The sequence below is a fragment of the Cuculus canorus genome, chromosome 5 (genome assembly GCF_017976375.1).
Source record: "Cuculus canorus isolate bCucCan1 chromosome 5, bCucCan1.pri, whole genome shotgun sequence".
NCBI lineage: Eukaryota > Metazoa > Chordata > Aves > Cuculiformes > Cuculidae > Cuculus > Cuculus canorus.
This window is the reverse complement of record NC_071405.1, coordinates 23,191,113-23,203,832: the sequence shown is the minus strand read 5'-3', so window position 1 is coordinate 23,203,832 and position 12,720 is coordinate 23,191,113. Positions and strand designations below refer to the sequence as shown.

Sequence of the window (12,720 nt, the reverse complement as noted above, 5' to 3'; positions counted from 1 at the left end):
GACATGGACAAGGCTGAGGTACTCAACAACTTTTTTGCTTTAGTCTTTGCTGACAACCCCTCTCCTCACCCCTGCTGGGTCAAGGAACAGCAAGATGATGACCAGGGGGGCTTTGCCTTATGTACAACAGATATAAGTCTATGGGACCTGATGAGATGCATCGCAGAGTTTGTAGGGAACGGGCTGATGTGGTGGCCAACCCCTATCTGAAAAGTCACTGGCAGTCAGGAGAAGTCCCTTGTGACTGGGAGAAGGGCAACATTGTGTCTATTTTTGAAGAGGGTAGAAAAGAAAGAACATGGAAGACAGAGAGGGGATTAAAGGCAGCCAGCATGGCTTCACCAGAGGTGGGTCCTGCCTGACCAATGTAGTGGCTTTCTATGATGGGGTAACATCACGCGGGTAAACCGACAGATGTGATCTATCTAGACTTCTGTAAAGCCTTTGACACAGCCCCTCACATGTTTCCCTGTAAATTGGAGAGAGATGGATTTCAAGGGTGGACTGTTCAGTGGATAAGAAAGGGGTTGGATGGTCGTTTTCAGAGAGTAGTGGTCAATGGCTTAATGTCCAGATGGAGATTTGTGACAAGTGGTGTCCCTCAGGGGTCTGTACTGGGACAAGTGCTGTTCAGTATTTTCAACAGTGATACATACAGTGAGATCAAGTGCACCCTCAGCAAGTTTGCAGATGACACCAAGCTGAGTGGTGTGGTTGCCACACTGGAAGGACAGGATGTCATCCAGAGGGACCTGGACAGGCTGGAGAAGTGGGGCCTGTGAGAACCTCATGAGGTTCAACAAGGCCAAGTGCAAGGTCCTCCACCTGGGTTAGGGCAATCCCCGTTTTCAGTACACAGTGGGGGATGATCTGACTGAGAGCAGCTCTGCAGAGAAGGACTTCGGGGTGCTGGTCAATGAGAAGCTCAACATGAGCTGGCAATGCGTGCTCGCAGCCCAGAAGGCCAACTGTATCCTGGGCTGCATCAAAAGCCGCGTGGCCAGCAGGTCGAGGGAGGGGATTCTGCCCCTCTATTCCTCTCTTGTGAGACCTCATCTGGAATACTGTGTCCTGTTCTGGAATCTTCAACCTAAGAAGGATATGGAACTGTTGGAACAGGTCCAGAGGAGGGCTGCAAAGGGCTGGAGCACCTTCCCTATGAGGACAGGCTGAGAGAGTTGGGCTTGTTCAGCCTGGAGAAGAGAAGGCTCTGGGGAAACCTTATAGTGACCTTCCAGTACCTGAAAGGAGCCTTACAAGAAAGCTGGAGAGGGGCTTTTTATAAAGGCATGTGGTGATAGGACAAGAGGGAATGTCTTTTTATTGGAGGGGGGAAACTTTAGATTAGACATTAGGGAAATATTCTTCACTATGAGGGTGGTGAGGCACTGGCACAGGTTGCCCAGGGAAGCTGTGGCTGCCCCATCCCTGGAGGTGTTCAAGGCCAGGTTGGATGGGGCCTTGGGCAGCCTGGTCTATGGGAGGCGTCCCTGCCTATGGATGATCTTTAAGGTTCCTTCCAACCCAAACCATTCTATGATTCTCTGATTAGTATTTGTGAAGAATACTGCCTTTATTTTTAAAATCCATGCTTCTTTCAGAAATGACAGAGCTCACAAGTTGGAGGTAGGAACTCTGTGCACTGAACAGGAACATCACAAATTGTGTCCCATGAAAGCAGAATGTTATTTCCTCTAAGTCCCAGGAGGGGAGAAGCTTCATTGTCCTTATGTTTGTGTTTCTCTTCAGCATCATAGAATCACAGAACAGCCATCGTTAGGAGGAACTCGGAAAGATCATCAGTTCCAACCTTCTGTGGTGACTTTTTGTTTCCAGTCTCTTCCCTGCGTCCCTTCCCCAGCGCCCTTACTTTTGTACAGCTTCTCCCAGCACAGCACCCCTTCATTTGGGGTGGTCAGAGGCTGCTCCCTTTCTCCAGGATCTCCACTAAACCCTGCCTTTAAAGGCAGACTCCAGTAGGTCTTCCTGTCCTTACAGGGAATACATTGTTTGCTTTCTCATCTTGAACTTTGTGAGTTGGGTTCAGAAATGTTGTAGAAAGTGGCAGAAGTTAAATTCTGCTGCAAAAAGTAATAATTTAATTTTCACATACATTTCTTATCCAGTTACTGTTGTAGCAGACAGGGTACCACATTTAGTTTAATACATTGCAGCTTTCATTCATTAGGTTGAACTGACCCCTTTGTGGTTGGTGCTTCTAGCCAGCATTAACAGCCGTGTCCCACAGAAGAAAAGCCACGCTCACCACACACTGTAACGCTCTTCAGCCCCTCAAGCAATGATGAGATCAACTGCCATGATTAGAAAGTGCTAAAAAATCACTGTGTTTTTGTGACCTTTCCATGGATGGATCTCACAAGGTTTATGAGAATGGGTAATAAAACTTTGCTTGTTGTTTTTCTATCTCCAGATGAAAAACAAGTCTATTTCAGGGTTCCTGTCATCCAGATGAAAGAAAAGAACTCTCTTCATCTGTAGGGCTTGTTTTTAACAATAAACCACATCATTTTTAACATAGAAAAACAAACCCAAAATCTCTTGGCCTTGCTGCTACCATTGTTGTTACAGTGCTAGCAGTTATCAAAGGATTTGCTGTGTGTATAAATCTCCAGCAGCTGTTACTAGCCAGGAATTGCTCCCACAGAAAGTTTCAAGAACAAAGACTGCACATTGCTTAACTGGAACTTTATACAAACCTTAATCACACGTACAGTGTTTGGAAATTAATTACTTGAAACTTAACAAGCACTTCACAAAGTACAGCATGTAGAATACTTAACAGGCAGGACATGCATCGCTACAACTTGGCAAAATAGAAATCTGACTCCTGTGAGGATGGAGCTGCAGGCAGTAGATTTGTTTAGAGGGGAAGAATCCATTTTAAGATTACACTGCAGAACAGGCGGCAGTTGAGTTATTCTTTGCAAACCATATACATCTAGCACCCAGGCTGATTGGTGACTTTACAGAACATACATCTTGCCCCGTGTAGTGCACGGCTGTAGAGATGTTGGTTCCTTTCCAAGACCTTCTCTAAGTGCAAAGAAAGTGTCTTTATATAATGAACTGTAACCTTCTGGTAAAAACACATCTATATAAACTCTTTACTGCTACCTTAACCTTAACATGTAGATCCTTAAGAATACTCAGGAGTGTCTACCCTGCTTTCCTGTAAGCACAAGTGCTGGATAGCAATGGGTTCTTTTAAAACTCTGACCGTTACCTAAGGTTGCGTGTTTTCCATTGATTTTTGTGTAAATGCCTTAGGACACTGAGGTAGGCAAAAGTGCCTTTTGTCCTACTTACTTAGCCCCTAAAGAGAGAGATAGAAAAGTAATTAAGAACAAGAGCAGTTATAGAGGAGTTGTAAAAGACTCCCTGCCTAGGAAGGACTGAGAGGTGGGGAACCTGCTTACACCCTCCTCACTGCACACTGTGCTGGGGCAGCACAGGGGGTTGGATCACAGCCCCAGCATTTTTTCTTGAATCTCAGATTGACAACAGCCAGTTCCATGTAAACAACAGATCTCTGCCACCAGAACAGGTCAGTTCAAGTAAATGTTTTATTGGGAAAGGAAGTGTTACACTGACTGAAAACCCACACTCCAGCAGGATTTAACCTCTTCAGGAATAAAAACTAGCTAGACTACGTAGTTTTACACAAGACTGTCAGGAACTCTTGATGATAGTCCCCCAAGGAGACAGACAACTTAAAGATACAGTCCCTCTGGCGTTCCCTCCTGTTTCTTATAGAGAACATTCTCTTTAGACTTTTTGAAGTCTTCATTTGTTACTTTCATTCGCCGTTCCCTCAAAGCCATCAATCCAGCTTCTGTACAAATTGCCTGCAACAGAGAAAGCAAGAATAAGTTGCTGGCTCTGTGCAGCCCCTTCAAGCCACACCTCAGAAGACAGCAGCATCTTCCTATTCCTCTGTAGCAGAAGCAAAGATTGTTAACAAAATCTACATTCTGAAGTTTGATGCTGTTCAGTAGCACTGAAGCATATACAACAATCTGGACAGAGCTAGCTGAGCACATCCTCCTGTAGTTGCAGTAACACCTCCATGACAGAAAGGCAGTTTTGCAACAGCATTTGCATGTGAGGAACAGATGCAGCCACAGCTCTGTAAGAGTGGCCCACATTATCCTTCTGCAATGAGGTGATAAAGTAATGTCATGTTTACTTAAGTGCACCAGTGTGGTAACTCCAGCAAGGTGCTCTGCCTGCTTTAGAAAAACAAACTATGTGTATCTGAAGCTTCCTAATCTACAGTTACATTTATAACTCTTTGCAATATAAGTCTCTAAAAATTATTATCTTGCACAGTCTTACATAATGTTTGAGACACGCTGCATGTTTGGGCAAAATTCCACTTTGCTACTTTTAAGATTTCATACTCAGGTAACAGAGGTACTTACTCTTATCAGCACAAGCTACCTCATAATTATGATTTTGATGAGAATTATGAGTTTCCTGTTACTAAAGTCAAGTACATGGCACTCACTCACAAAAGGTATTTTAAAGCCATCTAGCTGTCCCTCTGTGATGTAAGCACAGGTAATTACAGACCAGTTTGAACAGACTGTTTTTTGATGCAGTAACAATGAAAATTGATTTATGTTTTGAAGTATAACCATAGTCATGTACACTGACCTTAATATCTGCACCACTAAGATCATCTTTTGCCATAATCAGCTCATCCAAAGTCACATCATCTGCCAGTGTCATCCTACTTGTGTGAATCTGAAAGATGCGTTTCTTGGTCTTTTCATCCGGTAGAGGGAACTCTATTTTCCTATCGATACGTCCTGTGTGAAAGAAAGGTTCAGTCTTAGGTGTTTTGCATGCAGCTATAAGAAATGGAGCAAGATGAACATTTCAAGGTTAGACTGACAGTAACTGTTTCTTCACAGCACAATCAACAGCATCTTAGTGTAGAAAGTGCGATCAGACTATTGTGTTTGTAATGAGCAGAAGCTACCAGAGCTGAAAGCCTTTGCACTGCTGAAGAAGTCTGTGTCACTGCCGGGAAGAGACACCTCACCTGGGAAGCACTTGAATCACAGGTAAATATAAAAATCCCTAATGTGTCATAGGCAGAAGAGTATTAATCAAATAATTCTGTTCTTGTAATAAATTTTATTCTATTTTGAGATAACATTTAGCTCCAAAGTTTGATTTTCTGTCACACACACAAAATAAATCACTATGGCAAGGACTCAGGAATTCCTTTCTATATAACCAATCTCCTAAAAAAACCAAACCAAACAAACAAAAACCTCAAAACCCAAAACCTAACTGAAGAAGGAAGCTTTTGCCCAAGATGTTCTGTTGCAAGTCCCTACCAGATGTCTCCTTTCTGTCAGTAGACTTTGGATGTTCTGGTAGTCATTGTTCCAACTTTAATGAGCAACCTTTTAAAAAGATATTTTCTATCTCTGAATCACTCCTCTTTTTCTTTAGATTATTTACCTTTTCTAACAAGGGCTGATGGCCTCACATTGGATATTCCAAACTACCACACACAATGGAAATCAGCCTACTTATCTGCTAGAAGTGCCCTTGTTGCTCAAGCAATGCTTATAATTAAATACCAAACAGGTATAGGAAGTTTCCTTCCAACAAATTTTAGATTCTCTTAGCTTATCTTTTAATATTGGTACAGCATTTTCTGCTCTGTACTGTAACAGCAACTGGTTTTGATATGGAGGAGTAAGGCTAAAATGGCAACAAACCTAGACCTTTTGAAAAAACACAAATACACCTCAGCAGCTTCATACTGTGGAGTTTGCTAAATGCCTTGGGTCCATAAGTCCAGTGACTGCTCAGAGCAGTTCTTTGGCAAATTCATCTTCTGTTACCTTTGTCCTCTTTCTTAACTCCTGTTACTTCAGGAGGAATATCTTCACAACCTCTTCGATACTTCAGATATACTTGAGGACACTAAGAGGAGGCATAGCTTACTCTTTTGATCTTTGTGATGCTTTCTAACTTCTGATTTTACCGAACCTACAGGTGTGCTATATTTTGGTACATTTTTTAGTGGCCATTTAAAAATACTACTTTTGCCTGTTCAAGCCCTTGGCTCAACATGTAATACAGATTCAGAGTACAAGATGACTTCTCCTTCACTTATACCCCAGTGACAGCAGTGTAAGGAAGTAGACTGGTTTCAATGCATCAAAATCCAGGTTTTCATTGTTAAGGCTCAGGTTTTCATCTATGGAGCAGAAATGGGACTGCCCTGCCTTCCCCAGTGGCTGAAGATGTTAACAAAATGCTGCTACATTACAGCTTGCCTTAACAAGTACTTAAAGGAGCTACACCATCTTAATACAAAAGAAGAACATTCAAATTGTTTATGTATATCTAAGAGGAATTAAGACATTCCTTCTCTTCCATAGGTTTTTCTCCCATCTGGAAATTTGTGAATGGGTGCCAACTTTAACAAATACACCAACATGGATGGTGAACACAGACACACTAGTAACTCGCATTCTTTTTACCAGCCTATGGTTGATGAGTTATAACAAGTCCTTTCATAAGAAAAGTGACTTAAGCATTGCAGCAGGAGGTCTCTTACCTGGCCTAATTAAAGCTGGGTCCAGTGTTTCTATTCTGTTTGTAGCCATGATAACTTTAACATCCCCCCGAGAGTCAAAGCCATCCAGCTGGTTCAGCAGCTCCAGCATTGTACGTTGGATCTCTCTCTCACCACCTGAATTTGAGTCATACCTTTAAAGACAACAATATAGTCAGAAAAAGCACTATGCAAATTTAAGAACACACTTTATGTAACTACCACAAACGTATAAATAAAACAGCACGTTTTTTTTAAAACACCCATAACAGTGTTTTTTAAATTTAATGTTCACCCACAGAAAACAAAAAACAGGTTTCAGAATCATTTAGTGACATCTAAGTAAGGAGACACTGAACTATTCTACCTGGAGAAAGTAACAGCCATAATGTGCAGGGAGTCTGCCTTCTCTCTGTGTTTGTTATGTATTAGGAAATCTCTTTATTCTCCTAACAAAATTAACAAATTAACACAAAAAATAGGAAAAAACACTCATTCTTAAAAGCACGTGCATCTCCTTCATAGAAAATACAGCTTGTCACTCATTTTTCCATTTCAGAGTTTTTCCTCATGCAAGCAGTTACAGCTGTCCACCTTACTGGTGTGGATCCTGGTTTAACTCTGCTCTTCCTGAAACACAGCTGTACTTCTCTGCATTGTAACTCATCTATTTCATTTTGCTACTATCAGACTAGATAATCTACATCTGAACAGCATGGAACGAACATAACGTTCGCGAAGAATTCCGTGTGTTCTGCATTTCACCGTTGGTACAATCCTTTCTACCTATGCTGAAACACACAGGGCAGAAACTGCCTCATCCCAGAGTTCAGGCCAGTAGCTGTGCAATAATATGCACGAGCACCTTTTTATTTATTTAAAAAACATTTGACTGCTGTAAAGACTATTTGTGTTAGACGGTTCCAACCAGCCTGAGGGATTTTCAAAGCAATACAACTTGGACAAAATAGCTTACATCAAAAACAGTACTATGAAAGTGGCAGCAGAGCTAAGAAACTGAATTAACACTATGGTTACAAAAGAAGTGTTTCTAGTAAACCTTTTACTGTCCCTGACAATACTTGTGTGTGAAGTGGGAGCTGAATATTGTACCTCTTTGTACCAATGGCATCAATTTCATCAATGAAGACGATCGATGGAGCATGCTCTTCAGCCACACGGAACAGTTCACGCACAAGCTTTGGACCATCACCCAGGTATTTCTGTATAAGTTCTGAACCAACCACTCTCAGGAAGGTTGCTGAGGTTTGGTTTGCCACTGCTTTTGCTAATAAAGTTTTACCTGTTTTTAGTTGGAAATAAAAACTGTAATTAGTTCGCGGGGAGGAAAAGTGCTGTAACCACACAGTCATATGACATCTGAATTTGCGACAGACGTGGCAATGCTTTAGCGATAAGTAAGCATAATTTAATTTGCTTGCGTTAGCTCAGCATAGTTGTTCCTGTACTGTAAGATACCTGTGCCAGGGGGGCCATACAGGATGACTCCTTTGGGTGGCTTTATACCCATCTCTTCATAATATTCAGGATGGGTGAGAGGAAGCTCCACAGACTCCTGCAGCACAAGAAAAGCAAACCTGAGTTTTTATCACTATGAGCACTCTCTACAGAAATTCTGTGGGGCTTTTGAGAACAGTACTTATAAGAGTAATGAAGGCAAAAAGAACTCAACTAATTTCGAGACAGACCTTGAAAAGTATGTCTCTCTCTTGCCTCTAATTCTAAGGTGGACAACTGCTCTATAGAATGCTCTAGTCATCCTATTGTTTCCACTTCTCATGTGGAAGAGGAGCAGTGAGTGTTCCTCCTCCTCCAACCTAAAGGAACAACACTGCATTTAGAACCTGTGAGTTCCTGACTCTCAAACACTCATGGAGGACCTTGGGGTGGGAGAACTCTTTGTGAAAGGATGCCTCCACCATGAGTTATCAGATACAACAGATCAATATTTTAAAGCAGTTTATGATTTTAGACACATACTCAAAGCAAAAGGTTGCTTTGTACCAGGGTTCAGATAGAACTCCACTGGTAGGAAAAAACCGCCAACGAAACAAAACAAGCCAAAAAAACCCTACTCACCAAATCCTTAGACCATACAGCATCAGACACTCAAAACAACCTCTGTACTTATAAAACAACTCACAACTTTAGTTGTTGTAAAATAATAAGTTATTGCAGAGGTTTTATGACCTGAGAGCTCTACACATTCCACAACAACTATGAAAGGTTTCTGTGCGTACAGCTTGCAATGGGTGCGCTACCCACTTAAGAGATTCAAGTCCACGAGCTTGCCTAGCAAAAGCAAATGAAAAAATGCACTACAGCAAGACCGAAGAGAATACTACATACACATCAGCTGGTCCTGCTGTGACACTTTAGAGCTCCCAGTATAACAGCTACACTGCTGGTTTACTTAACAGTGTAAATTAGTACAACTGAATACCTTGATTTCTTGAATCTGGTTGTCAAGGCCACCGATGTCAGCATATGTTTCTTGAGGAGCTTTTTCCACTTTCATCACAGTAACTAAAGGGTCTGTGTCATCCATCAGGACTCCTATCACAGCATGAACCTAATTCAAGCATTAAGAGTTGTCAAAAAAAGCAAGCAGCATTACTAATACAAGCTCAATCCTAAGCCAAATGCCCATCTATTCAGGTGTGTGAAATAAACAGTATTAGCTCTCAGACCCTATGATCCTGTGACTCTCGGAAAAAAAAAAAGCGCTCTCTTAAACACAGTACCAGATCTTCATTTTATAAAAACAACTCACCTTGTGATTCAACAAAACAGAGCAGCCCGGCTCTAGCAGATCCTTGTCCACAAAAGACAGAATACTGACGTAGTGTTCTGATCCTACTGATGTGGACACGATAGCATGGTTGTCATCAATGATCTCCTCCAAGGTACCCACAGACATTGGTGTTCCCCTCAGATCATCCACCTTTGATCTCTCTTCCTGTTGTCAAGAAGAATCCAAGAAGCAACTCAAGAACACAGGGAAGAACATTCTTGCACAACACTGGCTCAACAGTTCACACCAAACATAACAGAATTAGCCTTTGCTAATGTTTCGCTGCCCAAAAGGCATAAAAGCATCAGACAGTAACAAATCCTTCCAGTATTTTAGTCCTATCCTATTAACACCACTATATGAGTGTGCATAGCTAGGATATTCTTTCTCTGTCAAGGGATATCTTGTAGCTGCATTGACAGACCACTAAGAAATAAAATAAGGACAGTGTGGATTCCTCTGTAGTAACTCGTGCTTAGACTCAAACCATTAAAACATAAGAAGAAAACTCTCTGTCTTCTGGACAGTAAATGAGGTTTAATGAAGAACTGCAAAATATATAATACATTTGTATTGACTCACACATTCATGGCACTTTATTTCTGTTGCTTTTGTATGAAGTAGTTTATAATAGAGCACATTGTAATACTAGAAGTAACAGTTCACTCAAATCTCACCTCTTGTTTTTCTTCCAAAGGTTTCATTTGTTCTTGATTCCTGATAAATTCTTCCTCCATTAAGAGGTAATCTTTAATTCTCTCCAGCTTCAACAATTTGAGTCTACACTGTGTGTGAGGAGTCACTGTCATCAAAGTAGAATCACAATATATTAGACCAAGTTTGACATGGTACCAACTGTTCACTAATTCATCACCAGAAATGCTGCTTTTCTGACAACTTCTATACAAGCAGCAGTGGCTATTTTACTTGTTCCACTGTAACTTGAGGTGAAACATTGTATTTAGAAGTGTTTCACCTGCATTTTTCTCATTGCAATTTCTCTAACCTGGGAATTCACGGGGCTGCACCTTGCATAAAAACACAAAGTAAGATTATTGTTTAATTAAGTAAATTAAAACCAAAATCACATTTGGCCTTCTGTTTAATCATTTGCAACCTCTATACAGCCACATCTAAGGGAGAGGATAGCTCTGCATTTCTCAGAGAGCCCATGGGACTGCTGGGGCAGGCAGAATGCTCACCCAGAGGGAGTTTGCTGGCAGCATCCGGTCCTTTGGTTTTCTTCTTCTTTTTCCCCACTCTGGTTGGAACTGGAGGTTCATATTTCTTTTTCTTATCCTTATTCATAAAGAGAAAAAAAAAAACATGAAAAAAAGAAAATCAGGGTATTAACAATGAAAAAAATACATGTGGATATTGGTTGCACAGAGAGCTCAACTGAAGCTGAACAGCTATGGAACAGAATTGCCTCCTCTATGATGTACAGTAAGAAGCCCAATCAGGAGTATTATTATTATTTTTTAAGAAAGTTAAAAAAATTTCTTCTCCTGCTTATTTTACATTCCTCTTTCTAATTTAGATTTCAGCCAATTTTCAGGACACAGAAGGCTGAGCCCTGAAGTAAGTCACAAACAAAACTTGCAGATGAAAGGATAAGGAAAATACTGGATGTCAACATTTCTGCTGCATTTCAACAGGTAATACACATTCAGTTGCCAGCTCAGGCACAGTTTGCTGTGTACATTACATTTCAATCTCCCAAGGGAACTGTAAAAGCCTCTAAGGGTCCACAAGAGGGAGTACAGACCTCATGCAGGTGATAGTCTGATGTCATTTTCAAACCAAAACCAGTTACTTAAGCTACAGCTTGAAGGCAAATAGTCCTTCCTAACCCAGACAGATTTATAGTTTCATTCTTTTTAAAATGAAATAACTACTGCTAAATAATTTCAGTTTTCCTTTACAGTTAAGCCCTGTTTTCTGTTTTTGAACAGCAACTCATCTTCTCCAACATGCACTCAGAAGAGATTAGAGGTTTCACGACAAGCAAGAGCATCATTTCACGCAGTTCTGAGTACAAGAATGAAAAAAAATTAATTGTAAAATAAAGCCTATTGCAGCCAGGCTCCGCAGCAGCACAGCCGTAAGTAGAAGCATTTGTTTTGTTTTCAGTTACCTTGTCATCCTTCTTGCCACCACCAGGACCATGTCCGCCACTCTGACTCTGGCCCTAAGTAAAAAGAAAAAAACAATAAACTAGACTAGACATAAGAAGGAACGTCTTCATGATGAGGGTGCTGAGGCACTGGCACAGGTTGCCCAGGGAAGCTGTGGCTGCCCCATCCCTGGAGGTGTTCAAGGCCAGGTTGGATGGTTTCTTGGGCAGCCTGATCTAGTGGGAGGTGTCCCTGCCCACGGGCAGGGGGTTGGAACTCGATGATCTTTAAGGTCCCTTCCAACCCAAACTATTCTATGATTCTATGAAACAACACAGCAGCCAGATACAAGGCCATCCCTAAGAATCTCACAGCCCACGGTCAGCTCTATGTAAATAATGAGATTTCTCCTATCTAAACAAAGTTCTACTACATTCCAACCAATCGTCAAAAGGCAGTGAATAAAGAGAACCGTGGAGTTACGCGGCAGGAGAGGACGCCTTTACGGCTGAGAGTTTTGACTCATCCGCCACTGCTCCGACTCCCTGTGCTGTCGCACCCCTCGCTACCACACTTTAACGGGCGGCACCAGGCGCCGCGGCGCGTCCCCTTGGCTCTGCCGCCCGCCCTCCAGCGAGCCTCCTCACTCCTACAGCGGCGACCAGCGAGGAGGCCCTGGCCAGCCTCGGCGCCTCCACTCCTGCAGGGCCGGCCTGTGGGCCCCGCTGACTCCGCAAATCTCCGCGCGATGGCGGTGGGCGCCCGAGGAGGCCCGGGACCGACCGACCGAACGACCGGCCGGCCGGCCTCGCTTGCTACCGCGCCAGCAGCACAGCCGGCGGCGCCCCGGGACAGGGGAGCGAGCGGCCCCCTCACCATGTCGCTTGGGCTCCCCGCACGGAAGTGCCGCACCGGAAGTGCTGCGCCGAGGGGCGCGACGCCGCTACGGCGTCCGGCGAGGGACAAGGGCGGTGTGGGCGGGGCGAGGCCGGGACACGTGCTCCGTGCTGCCGCCCCTCCGGGCCGCGGGTCGGTGTCGCCGCGCTCGGGGCGTCGCGCCGGCAGTGAGCGGCAGGGGGCGCCCCGCACTGCCGCTGAGCTTCGCTGCGAGGCACGGGCGGGATCGGGCGGAGTGAGCCGTGCCGGGCCCCGAGCTGCTGGCGTCTAGGGCTGGGAGGGGCGGG

At 43.3% G+C, this 12,720-nt stretch overlaps 1 protein-coding gene across 1 annotated transcript; it reads right to left on the bottom strand.

Moving 5' to 3' along the window:
* Positions 1–3,570: 3,570 nt before the first annotated feature.
* On the bottom strand, positions 3,571–12,512 carry PSMC1 (proteasome 26S subunit, ATPase 1). The gene is made up of 11 exons (XM_054067134.1): positions 12,413–12,512; positions 11,557–11,610; positions 10,622–10,718; positions 10,097–10,221; positions 9,399–9,584; positions 9,069–9,197; positions 8,084–8,180; positions 7,718–7,907; positions 6,608–6,759; positions 4,678–4,832; positions 3,571–3,866 (listed from the first exon to the last, which is right to left on the bottom strand). The coding sequence occupies exons 1-11, from the start codon at positions 12,413–12,415 to the stop codon at positions 3,732–3,734; spliced, it is 1,323 nt and encodes a 440-aa protein (XP_053923109.1). The 5' UTR covers positions 12,416–12,512; the 3' UTR covers positions 3,571–3,731.
* Between the last annotated feature and the right edge of the window lie 208 nt (positions 12,513–12,720).